The 14,368-nt window shown below is 41.1% G+C and overlaps 1 protein-coding gene across 2 annotated transcripts; it reads right to left on the minus strand.

Annotated features, from left to right (window-relative positions):
* Positions 1-1,144: 1,144 nt before the first annotated feature.
* On the minus strand, positions 1,145-13,654 carry LOC117991141 (agrin-like). Of its 2 annotated transcripts, none has more exons than XM_069503393.1 (16): positions 13,508-13,654; positions 13,163-13,253; positions 12,386-12,622; positions 11,710-11,925; positions 10,552-10,764; positions 9,607-9,819; positions 9,102-9,202; positions 8,748-8,862; positions 8,076-8,315; positions 7,382-7,707; positions 6,641-6,782; positions 5,787-6,047; positions 5,217-5,363; positions 4,840-5,103; positions 3,955-4,513; positions 1,145-3,253 (listed from the first exon to the last, which is right to left on the minus strand). In XM_069503393.1, exons 2-16 carry the CDS (start codon positions 13,230-13,232, stop codon positions 3,094-3,096), a joined length of 3,264 nt encoding a protein of 1,087 aa, XP_069359494.1. In that variant the 5' UTR covers positions 13,233-13,253; positions 13,508-13,654; the 3' UTR covers positions 1,145-3,093. The 2 variants fall into 2 exon arrangements, with proteins under 2 accessions (XP_069359494.1, XP_069359501.1); XM_069503400.1 differs by having other exon boundaries at positions 13,163-13,256; positions 13,508-13,652.
* Positions 13,655-14,368: the final 714 nt, after the last annotated feature.

Consider the following 14,368-nt stretch of genomic DNA (forward strand, 5'->3'; position numbering starts at 1 on the left):
ATCTATTTGGTAGGGAAAGGGCCGTAGCGTAGGGAGCAAAAACTTTTGTGACTTAGTTTTAGTTTTCCGTGAAATAATAGCCGAGATAAATTTGAAGCTCGGTCTTTTATGAAGTAGAGATAAGAAGGATTATAAAGAGAAGGGACGAAATGATAAGAAATAATGGAATGACGTTGAAGAGGAAAACCGCTATAATTTTATACAAATACATTATACAGACAGTGAAGGTTTTCACTTTCTGTACAAAAGTCCGTTTACGAGTTTTGTAGAAAGAGCGCTTTAAAAAAATATTTTGAAGTAGCCTTACCGCACATTGCATGACCTAAGATTCCAGTGTATTTTTTCAAGTTAACGCTAGCTGTCCAGATCCAAGATACTGGTCGCACTAGGCCAGAATGTTCTATGAAACTACAGTACGCGGCAGTAAGTAATGTGTGGTAAGAATGCATTTCGGCTATGTAGAGCGTTGTCTCTGCCACACATACCTATATGACGTTTTGTCGGTCTCAACGACAGAGACAACGCTCTACGAATCTGCTATCTCCTTCTAAAGGTCGATGTACATTACTTTCTGCCGCGTACTGTAAATTCATTCTTCGTGCACTTGGTCGCTTAGTCCAGTTGCGCGTTAACGTTTAGCTTGCGTCCAATGGTCTGGAGCTTGGAGTTCTAGTGCACAAGATCCCCGTGTGTAAGTCTGTTATTTAGGATGGGGAAAGGATGAAGAGTTTTTCGTTTTTAGGGCTCCGTACCCGAAGGGTGCCAACGGGACTCTATTACTACGCCCTTTAACCTTTTAAACTTTAATATGTCTTGGGTGTCTGTCAGGAGGTTGCCACAATACTAAGTGTCTGGCAATCATGGAAATACTAAATCTATGCTGGATATGCGTAACGTGTTTTATTTTTTTAATATTATTCCGAAAAAATATAAATAATTAGACTATATACTTTGACGAAAGATTTTGTATGTCTTTGTTACCTATTATCTGCCAAAGCCACCATGATCTCAACTTCATAGTCGCTGATCGTTTCTCCCTGTCTTGGGGACAATGTGCATAGATAAAGTTTCAACTTTTAAACGAAGGTCTGGCCCTCACATGCTCTTTCTCTATAGGGCCTCAAGAAAAACAAAATAATCGTAAATAATATTCATTTATTATTATTTTGAGAATGTTATTTACAAAAGTGTCAAAATAGACATGAATAATATTGAAATGTAGAAATAGGTAGGTATACCTAAGTACCTATAGTCCGTACAAAATGACTTTTCAGGCACCATTTGAACTCTATGGGTCAAGTACGGTTCACCTTTAAAATAAGGACTAAAAGCGTACTCTTGACATGAAATTTGCCAAAAAAAGTTAAAATGGCGCGTGAACGTCATTTATTACGCATTACACTTATTATAAAAGTCATGATCTTTTTAATAAGTTTTAAATAACTTTTAAAGATATGCAATTCACTGTAAGTAACGATATAATATTTGAAGAATATCACAATTGAGTTAGATTAAATATTATTATTCGATTAAGCATTCTCGTTGAAAATTATTAATAGACAAAATAATATGTTAAATTTTATGTACCTACCTATATTCTTTAGATATTTTACCTAGAAAGATAACAATGGTCAACATTTAAAATACACTGGTAGGTAGGTACTAGCAAACGCCATAAGCTTTCACAAGAACACGAAAATAATTTTCTTTCAGTCTTACCAAAATTCTACAACAATGTTTTCACTGACCCGTTTTTAATAAGGATCATTTGGTATTTTTTAATTATTTTTCTTCAATATACCAACAGAAATGTTGTTTTAAAATTTACAGTAAAGATTTCTATAAGACAGTAATGATATAGTAACAAGAAATATCTGTAATTAGAATTTATCTTACAGTAGGTAAGTAATAATTAAGTATTGTGTCCTGCTAAGCGTAAAGATCATACATTTTTTGCATATTTTGGCGTCATGGCAATATTATACCTACTGGGTTCCTACAAAGTCATAGTACAAAGTGAAAGAAGCCGTTGTCTGTATCTGTACTTAAAACTTTATTTTCGAACTTAAAACAAAATATTTAAATAGGTACTTAAGTGATACTTTATCTACCCATCGCCAGTTCACTATTGCGCACATATCTCCTCTCAGAATGAGAAGGGGTTGGCCATAGTCTACCACGCTGGTCAAGTGTGAATTGACAGACTTCACACATTTTTGAGAACGATAATATGGAGAACTCTCATGCATTACAGGTTTTCTCACGGTGTTGTCCGTTACCGTTAAAGCATATTAACTACGATAAGTTAGAAGTGCGTGCCCGGGATTGAATCCGGGACAAAACTATCTCTTAAACAAATAGTTGACATTCATCGAAACGCTATTTCACTTCTCCTGTATTATTTTCATTTTTCAGATACCTTAGACTTTTACTCTTAGCAGGGCAATAGTATTCATAAAATTTTATCAACTACACATTATTATTATTGAATTCGTCAATCCCTTGTCAATCCCATACAATTAATGTTTCACAAAATATAAACTACACCTTCACACTTCTAGATTGTCTGTTATAACATGACTTTCCATTCCAGTCCATTTCAGGCATCGCATAGTACGAGGTCCGAATAAGATGTAAGAGCCAAACATATTTTCCGATAGATCCGACTCGTGCTGCTAGCGATATTTACATACCCGATCAAATGTGAGTCGAATTTGCGCACCGAGGGTTCCGTACCTTGAAAGAATTTCGGATTTTTTCCTTTACCTACTTGTGTTGAAAGACCATGCTTGTTACTAAATTTCGTGATTCTCGGTCAACGGAAAGTGCACGGATATTATTTTATATTATTTGAGTGTTTTCTTGTTAGCGTTTACTTAGAGAGAAGCCTATTTTTTCCCGATGCAAGGGACCGTTAACCTATGTATTTGACATTAATTTTAACTTGCTACCTCCTTGCATTCTTGAGACAAAGGGCCAAAAAAACAGACGGACAATGAACGGATCCACTTGAGGTACGGAACCCTAAAAATGCGGCTCTTGTGCCTCTTGCGGTAGTGTGTAGTCTATTTTAATTTTTACCTGACGTTTATATCAAGGGCACTCAATCTGAGCAAGATTGTACGGCGTGCAAGGTCGAACCCCGTGAGCGGTGATAGACAGGCCGCGGGAGGGAGGTATGACGTCACGACCACTGACGCGCAAACGATGCACGCACCCCACGAACCCGTGGAGGCCGTGAGTACCCGACAACCTGTTCAATAAACATGGTATGAGAAGAATTACAGACAAAAGAGTGCCAACGGGGTTAACAACCGATGATAGCCACCGAGCTTATTTAACATTGGTTAATAGGATGATTGGTTGGTGCAATCAAAATAATTTATCGTAGAAAACTTTCAATGGATTAAAAATAAATGTCAAACGAGCTTGGTAAATATGATTCAATGTTGGACACTGAGTTAGCGAATCAGTAGGCTGTAGGCAGGTCGTCCAAGCAAATGGATAGATTATAATATAAGTGGGTGGACAGAGCTAAGGTACCAAAACAGCGGCTTTAGATGGAGAAGCTTTTCGCGTGACCACCATTAACCATACTTACTTCATTTCGAAGAAAATGATGATGATATATTATATACGTAAGATGATATCAATAATATGATAAAAATACTATATAAAGAAGAGCCGAAGCAGGCACGATACTTTAACCGTCGGTAGCAGAATCGCTTTCCAGAAGCTAGAAGGTAAAATTGAACTTTTATGCAACAACTGCTTGTTTCACTCACACACATTGCGAATGCCAGTTCAGAGATAGTGAAGCTCTGGTGCCTTTGGCATTTGTTTTCATAGTACGCTCTAACACAACTGCAATCGATGCAGTTACTAAATCACTGACCGCCGAAGCTTAAAGTAACGTGTGAACTTTGGCCTTAAGGCTTAAAAATAATATCTTACTTTGTGACATTGTCTGGTGGATGACCGACGTAAATGTACGGATCTACGTCCAGCGAACTCATCCGTCCATGCGTCGAACCTCTAGCACTAGTCGAACCTAATTTCAACATGGCATCTTTCTTATATCTCCTTGCAGACACTTTAGATTTCACATCAAGTTTTACTTTTCCCGATCGCAGTTCCAAGGGTCCGTTTCCCGCGTCCCACCGCAGCGCGGCCCTATCGTCTACAAAACCGAGCCATAAATAATCTCTTACACCTGAGGCACTTATTAAAGCACCCTTTCCACAAACGACCGACACTTCCGCCCAAATATCGAATCGTTTAGCGGGCAACCTAGTGCGCGCGGTGATTCGAGCCTGCCCATCGAACAACGGCGTCGTATATACTTCGTTTTCATTTTCGTCAACGTATTCCTCATATATTGGATAATTTTCCTCGACCTCATTTGTTATGTATTGCTCCTCTTCTGTTTCCTTTTCAATATCAATATGCTTTGGGACGTTTTTATTACACCCGCTTCCCCCTTCGATTTTCTTTGAAGTTATATGAACTTTTTCTGCGAATCAATCATGTTATAATAAATTTTATATGTTGTTTTATTTACTTATTAGCAACATCAATTTTTGTGTGACAATAGCTACGATTTGTGCAAACTACATTGTCCTAGCTTTATAATCTAGCGATAACCGATTGGCGGTAGGATGTCGATGCAAGTCAATTCGGGTTCAGGACTGTCGGGTTTGCCACTATCGCTGGTGTCTACTGAAGCGTCAGTGAACTGTATGTAATTTGTTTGGTACGTGCGTTCAAACTGGCCTACGGAATTGTTGGTTTCCTTTAGGTTGCGTGAGGGGTTGGAGCGAGCGTCTGCCGAGCGACTACCTCGCCTGACGGTCGGAGCATCTTCGCCGCAGGGTCCGAACGCCTGGACCACGATGTCGGATTGGCTCCTACAAGCGTGCGCTCGCAGGTGGCAAGTGGAAAGGTAGGTTCGACCATCGCTGCCACACACAGAAGGCGCCTCAGTGGCTGCGCACTCTGCAGCGCCACATTCACAAGTGGCGAGTCCACTGCGTATCACGCAATATGCTCCGAAATAGCAAGTCATATGTTCACAGTCAGTGGCCGGAAGTTGCGTTGATTCCGCTATTAAAGAACAATAATTACAGCATTAACAAATTAATTTAATTAAGATAAAGTACCTACCTAAATATTATACAAAAAAGAATACTAGAGACTTGTCTGAAAAATTTACTTACGGTCGAAGCATCCATTGGGACCAAGGGTGTGTTCGTGGTTGGAGCACACGGTACACTTCTGACCCTGTATGCCAGACTTGCAAACGCAGCGACCCGTCATTTGTTCGCAATCCTCGCGCACCGATCCAAATGCGGAGCAGCCGCAAGCTATTAAAAATACACGACACTCCATGAATGCTGTCAACTGAATATTGCAAATTCTTCCTGCCCACTTTTAGGTCGATACTGACACTGTACGCTCTCGTCACACTGTTCTACATTGAGCCTAGACTAGGTAAGTGAGTAATCTTACTCAGTTATAAAGGCAAAAATGTGTGTGTTTATTGGTTTGTTGTTCTTCAAACACACCGCAACGAAGTAACGGATCAACTTTTATTTATGGATATACCTAGTTAAAGACTTGGACAGTGACTCGAGCTAGTTTATCTCGGTAAATCGGCGTTGTGGTTGACCGTGGAAGTATGTAAAGAGATCTATGTCTAGCAGTGGGCCTATATCTGTTGACAATGATCATAATGATGCGGACGAAGTCGCAGGCATCACCTAGTAAAATGTTAATAACAAACTTACGTATACAACCAGTGTGTCCCGTGCCAATTCTCGGCAGGCCCCAGTAGCCAGGCTCGCACCGGTCGCACTTCTGGCCGCCCACTCCGGGCCGGCACTGACACTGTCCGCTCTCGTCACATAGCTCTGACACGGAGCCCAGTCTGTGACATCCGCATTGTGACGGACACCCAGACCCTCCCGGCCCGCGAGCCGCTGTGACACCATCCGCGCAACATCCATACCACGATTCTTGACAGTCTTTCTTGTCTACTACTGTTTTGTCTACAATAAAACAAAACCCTTGAAACAGTCATAGTTCATTACAGACTTTACAGTTACGGGTATTTTGTTAGAAGAATAGATTTCTTTTCGTTGGGTAAGTATAAAGAACGGTCAATTCCTCATGTATCATCATTTGAGAACGGCTCGACCGATCTTTCGTAACAATTGTAGGACAAGATTTGTATGAAAAAAAATGTTTGAATAAGCTGTTAGTGTATCAGCTACCTATGTAAGTAAGTTCACAAAGAACAACAAGCTTGCTTTGCTCTAATCCGCAAGAAACAGAAAAATCTAGCGTATTGTCTATTGACACCACATTACATGACAAAAATCCTCATAATATACAGGTCGACTAACAAGTGTAGGCATATTCACAGTACTCATACATTCAATAGACACAAGCGTAATCTGTGAATGTGTTATACGTGCCAGCTCTTGTTAACACGGCTGTACACTTACATACACGCATGTTTGATACCGCCAAAGGTGTAGGAAGGCGGCTCATCTATCCGATTAGAAGCCGGTAGACAAGCTGGTCTAAGTTTACAAATCCAAGGATAAGTAAGGGTTTCAGTCTTTAGATTAAACTGTACCTTTCCTACAACACCGCGCTGCTTTGGTAGTATGATGGCAATAGCTGCCAGCTGGGCAGTCTTTGCGATGCGGGCCACCACCGCAGTCCATCGGACGGCCTCCTGCGTCCATTAGTGCTTCGTCGTCACCACAAGGTCGAAACTATAACAAATATATACCTATTGAGTAACCAGATAACACAGGAGTTCACTTCCTAAATCCCAGATACCACTAAGCTCCACGACTTGTAATTAATTGACAGGTCGTTTTTTGTTTATTTTATTACAACTTATTGCCCTCAACTATGATCTAACCTGATCAACATTTAGCTGGCGAAGCGCGCTATGGAATGGGATGGCAATGGATGGCAAAAATTAAGATACTTGATAAATTCTTCTCATTCTTGTTGTGCCTTTCCAATACTGAAGGCTCGTTATCTCTTCATAATTATAATGCCCGGTAATTTGCCAAACGCAAAAGTTATCCTACATTAGCTTTCGCAGTCCATTCTCAGATGTTTCTAAACCACTACTTCCTATTTCAACCATTGCTTCTCTTCGCCTCAATTTTGCCCTGCCTGACAGCATCTTCCATGATTTTTCTACATTTTGGTAAATTAAACCATCAAATTAGCAGATGTAGCTGCAGCAGCCGCTACACAGTCGAACATGCAAGCGCATTGGGCTGACCATTCCCATCCACAACACAAGTCGCTTAACACTGTAGTCGCGACAAATATCAATAGCATAAAATTGCCTTACCTCCAAGCCTCGACATAATGCCAAAGGCCGTATTCTCAAATCTTCCTGACGTCGACACGCCTCCAACTTCATATGGCACAAAGTTGGATACATCCTTAGGTCAGACGCACACACGGGCGCAGACGCAGCTGCAGCAGCCGCTGCACAGTCGAACAGACAAGCGCATCGGGGCTGACCATTCCCGTCCACAGCACAAGTTGCTTCGTATGCGCACTGTACGCGTGCGCAAACGGCTGTCCCTGATGCAGGTTCCGTTGAACCTTCGGTATCGTCCGATGTGCGAATATCGTTGCCTTGGTCCATTATTTTGGCTGATTGGTTTAACCCTAAAAATTAATTAATTTTGTTTAAGTTGAAGAAAAAATGTAGGAGTATTAATTAATACATGGAAAAATTGACCTTTGCAAGTAGGTAGGTTAGTATAATAATTGATTTAATGGAACACCCCCATCCTTACGCGGGAGAATTTCTTTGGCAACTTCTCTGCAAAGTGTGGATTTCTAGCAAAAATTTCGTTTCGTTAAAAAAATGGTATAGTAGCGATTTATTCCGGATTCTGGGCCAAGACACACCGCCATCCAAATAACAGGATATATCTACCTATAGCTCCAGTCATTTACTTGAATAATAAATTATGAAATCCGTCAAAATCCTGTGTATTACTTGGGTAATAAATTATATACTACTTAATTACCTGCAGTATTGTTCTGATCATGCATCCCAGTGCATTCCCCGAAATAGGCAACTTGAGGGACAGTTTCACCGCGCATGCGCGCTTCGCAGGCCGCGCGCTGCAGCGAGCACTCGTTGGGGAAGGTACGGCGGTTGTCGGCGCACACGGGCTCCCTGGGCGCGTCCGCGCACGTCGCCGCGCACGCGCACTTGCCACGAGAACACCACATACCGTTGGGGCATTTGATGCCGCCGCATGATTCTGTTTATTAAAGTGTTACTCAAAAAGAACCGTGGTAACGGACTCCCATTTTTTGATGCACTTTCGTAGGTGTCAAAACTCCACGCCAATATCTATGTAGTCTGTGTCGCTACGCGTATGTATCATACACACAAGCGTACAAATTTTCCTTCACTTTTAAAAGAGTAGTTTTTAAAGAAGTCTTTGCTCAAAGATACGAGTACATCAAACACTAAATAGACAAAGCAATTCGTACGTTTGTGGATGACATAGGTGCGCCACAGGACTGCGTAAATAGTAGTGCAGTTTACGCACCATTGAGTAAAACGACATTTACGGTCATGCTTCAAAAAGCTCCTCTCCGCAGTGTGCCCCCCTTTACTATTGCAAACAATTTACGAAATTTATTTGACGAGTAATACCTAAGATATTTCACAAACGTAAGCACGTTACCACATGAACCCATATGTTTGATGTGAAGACTTATTTTCTCTCGGCAAGCCACGTCGCGAAGGGCGCACACGCTGCTGTATGTTTTATTGTCATTGCCGCATATTTCTTCAGTCTCCTAAAAAGTCAGATAAAATATTGAACTATAGGTATAAGTATGCCGTTTCACTGAAACAGCTCGTGATGTAGGGCGCGAGTTGCGAGTTGGGGAAATCAACATCGCTGTCACCTTCTCGCAACCCACACGTCTTTACCCCCGTCTTAGTCAAGCGGTACAGCTAGTTTCCAAGGTTTTAAAAAAATTACATTTTTATCAGATAAAAAAGTGAGTAAGATATTACATTACGGTCAACTCACAGTTCCTTCTTCACAATGCTGAGGGCAAACGCAACTTGCTTCGGAAACTCCATCACTCTCGCAAACTGCGTAAAATTCACATTTTTTATTTTCGCAGCCATCTGAAAACAAAAGTATAGTATTTTTTTGGTATGGTTAATTTTTTTTATTTAATTTTTTATCTGTTGCATTAGTCAGATATAATTAATCTAATTTAACTATTGGGTTCTTGGCAAGAATCGACACTTTACTAGATACAGTTACATAGCAAGCATGTAAAGGATTTCCAACATCAAAAATAAGTCTCTTATGATTGATTCTTTAACTTTTGACCATTTTGATCCCTAACCTTAACCATGCAAGTAAGAATACCTATACAACCCGATTTGGTTATTTTTGTTGAGCAAGTTTATTTTTTAACCGTAACCTAACTGTAACCGTCTCATATACAAATGGACCTTCGTGTTCTTTTATTTCAACGCCTTTTCGACGTAAAAATTTTGTTGAATGAGTATTAATTACTTACTACATGGCCCATCGTACAGCACTTGCACATGTCGACGATGACGACATGCTTCGAGTTGCAGTTTACATCTGTTTCCATATGAGATGCCGTCGGAGCCACATACGGGAGCAAATTCATTGGAGCATCTCGGACAACGGCACACACCACGTCCGCCTGACGAGACACACTCGCCGCCGTGCGGACAGACGCGACCAGCGCATACGCCGTTCGAACCTGGTAAGAAATAATATTCATTGGAATTTTTCAAAGGTCTGCTGATGAGAAATCAAAGGCTTTCATCACTTGTACAATTGCGAATCCTCAAGTTCGTTGGGCACATTACAAGCCACCATTGAACACTAAGCTGTGATAGCCTAGTGGTTAGGACGCCCGCCTTCTAATCGGAGGTCGGGGGATCGATCCCGGGCACGCACCTCTAACTTTTCGGAGTTACGTGCGTTTTAAGTAATTAAATATCACTTGCTTTAACGGTGAAGGAAAACATCGTGAGGAAACCTGCATGGCAATCCGCACATGACCAGCGTGGTAGACTATGGCCAAACCCCTTCTCACTCTGAGAGGAGACCCGTGTTCTGTAGTGAGCCGGCGATGGGTTGATCATGATGATTATGATTGAACACTAACAATGGGAATGGTACCTTTAACAGCTGATACCTATAAATTGGCTCACGGCACAATTTAGCAGCTATATGCGCACGTTAATAGTATAAACTACACTACCCTATCCCACACATTTTATTTCTCAGAAAATAAGTAAGGTCTGGGGTTCCAGAATCTTGCTCTATAAATGAAGGAACTACTAAAGCATCCACTTCTCAAGCAATTTCCAATCCCAATGAGTCGCAATGGGATAGGCAATCCATTAGGTACGGCAGATGCAATTCGAAATAGGTACAAGATATTAACACAATTCAGCGAGATTGTAAGATATCTTAAAGTTCTTACCGCAAGCGCCTGCGTGAAGAACCTTCAGTTCTCTCCCCAACAAGCACCCAGCTCGTTTCAATTCGCACTCGCTATCGTGCGTGCGGGCGTCAGAGCCACACACCGGACGTAGCACGGGCTCACACGGCGGTGGACACGCGCACACCGCTCCGCTCCCTTCCACCCTACACTCCGCCCCGTGACGACACTCCACTTCCGCACATGGGTTTACACCTACGAAAAGATAACAATACTTAATATCCAAGTGATTACTAGATGATGCCTGCAACTTCGTCCGCGTGGATTTAGGTATTTAAAAATCCCGTGGGAGCTCTTTGATTTTCCGGGATAAAAAGTAACCTATGTCCTTCCCCGGGATGCAAGCTATCTCTGTACCAAATTTCGTCGAAATCAGTTGAACAGATGCGCAGTGTCGGTCCCCGTTATCCCGGATGGATGGATGGATGTCCACTGCTGAACTTAGGTATCTTGTAGCAATCTGCTAACTCTATACCTGATCAATGTGAGAACGCTTTCCATTGCGGGACCATTCGAGATCATCGCTTCAACTTCCGTCGATCCCCAAGTATGCACTTTGCATCCAATTCATATGTACTTCAATTTCGAATAATTTAACCACCTGCTGCCGGCCATCCACACAATAGGGGTAAAACTAGGGAAAGCATTATAACAGAGCTGTCAATTATTTAGTTTGCCGCTGCTACCTTTTTACTTATACTTATTTGAAAATTTATCACCATCTAAAAGATAAATACCTAATCGTTAACCCTCCCTCTGACGACCTCCCTGGCGCAGTGCTAAGGCACTGTGGTCTTGTCAGTGAGAGGTCCAGGGTTCGATTCCCGGCAGGACTTAGGAATTTTATAATTTCTAAATTTCTGGTCTGGTCTGATGGGAGGCTTCTGCCGTGGCTAGTTACCACCCTACCGGCAAACCATGCCGCCAAGAGATTTAGCTTTCCGGTACGATGCCATGTAGAAACCAAAGAGGTATAAGTTAAATAAAAACTCTCATACCCCTTCCAGGTTAGCCCGCATCCATCTTAGATTGCATCATCACTGACCACCAGGTGAGATCGCAGTCCAGGGCTTGTATTTGAATAAAAATAGAAATAAACCCCCAACAACCAAAAAACATAGTACCTAATCAAAGTCTTACCAGAGCTGCATTGTCCTTTGAAAATGATCTTCAATTGTTTCCTAGCTCGGCAAGATTCCCTGTGCATCTGGCACTCATTGGAGTACGTCTTTCCATCAGAAGCACAGACTGGTGAGAACTCCAGCGGGCAGGGTTCGGCGCAACGGCACAAGGGTTCACGCCGATCGTCCAGTTGGCAGACTTCTGGGTCGGGACAGGTCACACCCGCGCAAGGATCTGGTTAAACATTTTAAAAAATCTCAAGGAAAAATTAAAGAACATAACGTGATTTATAATGTGTGTACCATTTGTTTAAGTGGATGACTGTTAGTTACATTTTTTGTCAAAACTTAGCAGAATCTTGAATGATGTTTTAAGCGAACACTGCTGGACATAAAGTCTCTTGTAGGGACTTCCACACGCCGCGGTCGTCCGGCTGAATCCAGCAACTTGTTTGATGTCGTCTGTCCACCTTGCGAGGCCAATCAGTTTTTGAACTAAGTATGTAGGTACTCTGCCGGCCCATTGCCACTTCAGTTTCGCATTTCTGAGTTGATCACGTGCCTAGAGCAAACTTCAAGCGTATAGCTCTCTCCATCGACTCTGAGCTTTCTTATGAGGATCATTTTTTAGTTGTTTCTGTGTAAATTAGGTACCTAGTTAGTGTATTTCTAATATGAATAAAAAAATTACTTACCACATTTACCATAATATTTAAAAGTTATATTATTGTTAGTTTCGCAGGCCGCGCGTCGCAGCTCACAAATGCCAGGGTAGTCTTTCGCATCGCTGGCGCAAAGGGCTCGTGAGCCTTCATGGTCCCCATAACTGGGGCACGAGGGAGGGCATTCACAGTTGTGACTCTTCCCGTCGGGCGTAGGCCGACACAGCTCCCCAGGGCCACAGGTCACTCCTCGGCAAGGGTCCGGCACGTCTGCCACAATATGCACATCAATTAGCTGTAACAATGGAAACGTCAATCTGCGATACAATTTTTTATAGGCCATTATACAAATTAGAAAACTGATCCCAATGACGTCAGACACAAAAAAATGCATTTTTGTGGCGGATACTGGTATGTATGTGTGCTGAAAGCTGAGGTTAAGTTTAGCAAATAAATTAATATGAAAAGTCCGATATTAAGATATTACGTAGGTAGTACCTACCTACTAAATGTAGTGAATCTTACTATCGGATCCCGAGGCATCGCAAAGGTCTGCACTCTGCACTCCTACAATTCCGAAAATCCTACCTACAAGCCGTAGTTAGGAATCAAAGGGAGTGGGGTCGAACCAGGCCAGCTACATTTTTTATTTTCATTTTCATAGCATAGCTGTAGATCTAGATATGAAGAAACCCCATAGGTACAGAGTGCATAAGGTAGATAACAGATCTATATTAAATTTATTATAGGTAAGTATCTACTATCTACCTACCTAAGTAGGTATATGCGAGTTGCCATAGTTGCACTTACCACTAGGAAACAAATAGCACCCAAAAGCTGTTGCCACCAGCACCGTGAATGTGCTCGAAGTAGTTAACATTTTCTTAATGATGAATGTAATCTGCTAAACAAAATTTAGTCTAACTTCCACTTCAAAACAACTAAAAAAATAAAAGTAGTAGGTACAGATAAATAAATCTTCAGACAGGCAAAATCTATGTAGGTAATATTCCTAAATCAAACCAATATTAATATCACTAACGTTATGAATTAAGTAGGTACCTACTTACTTAGGTAATCTAGTTATAATCTAATTTAGGACCGTGTTAAGTAATTTAATAACCAAATGTCAAACTTAATGTTAATTGTACTTACCCAATGAAACTTGTTTTAGCCACTCTACCACACAGCTTTCGAAAAAGTAAGTACAATGTTTTGCTCTCTATCTACATTTTAATTCGTTAATTTACAGAAGTACAATATTAAAGTGTCGACTGTAGTGTCGACCCTTGGGGCGTCTGAAATCTGAATTGAGGGACTCGAGCATGCGCATTATCTGCCGTGTTCATTGAGAATTAAAATCTATAAATAGAAGAGAGTGGTGTGAATGAAAACCATACTCATTTTAATAAGAAATCAATCAACAGAATTAGCCTAGACGGTGAATCTATCGTACGGTACGGTTTACTTCATTTATCCAACGAACTCCTGCTGGTAATAATTAGCAAAAAAAAATGAGCTCAGCCACAGCCCACAACTTTTTTTAAAGCACCTTTCAAATGAGAAAAGTAGAGTGAGTTAAAATCCTTATCCATACCTACTAATACATATTATAAAATAATCATAAAAATAAAGTCTTTCTGACTGCCTATCTGATACCTTTTCACGATCCAAAGGTTCAGAGATAGTTTGCATTTCGAAAACGGACGGACGTGTGCTTTTTATTTCCCAAAATCAAAGTCAGTATTCCCTCGGAATTTTTGTGAACTTAGATAATCCTAAAAGGGAGCGCTTTAAATCTATATTATTATAAAAGCTTAGATGATATAAAAGTGTGTCTATGATCTATCATGTTACCTTTTCACATCCACTTTTACTCAACAAAAATGTGGTACTATTCAGAGATAGCTTGCAGCCCGGAAGCGGACATACCTATATGATTTTTATCCTAGAAAATCAAAGAGTTCTCATGGGATTTTCAAAACCTATATCCATACGGATGAAGTTGCGGGCATC

This window comes from Maniola hyperantus, chromosome 2 (assembly GCF_902806685.2).
Source record: "Maniola hyperantus chromosome 2, iAphHyp1.2, whole genome shotgun sequence".
NCBI lineage: Eukaryota > Metazoa > Arthropoda > Insecta > Lepidoptera > Nymphalidae > Maniola > Maniola hyperantus.

What these genes read in the sequence shown, in the direction of transcription:
- LOC117991141 (XM_069503393.1), bottom strand. Translation starts at nt 13,232, where the DNA reads ATGTTAACTACTTCGAGCACATTCACGGTGCTGGTGGCAACAGCTTTT. An exon ending in GCTGTACGATGGGCCATGTA is followed by an intron (nt 9,203 to 9,606) that starts GTAAGTAATTAA and finishes TTTTGTTTTCAG; the next exon opens with ATGGCTGCGAAAATAAAAAA. An exon ending in CAAACATATGGGTTCATGTG is followed by an intron (nt 8,316 to 8,747) that starts GTAACGTGCTTA and finishes TTTAATAAACAG; the next exon opens with AATCATGCGGCGGCATCAAA.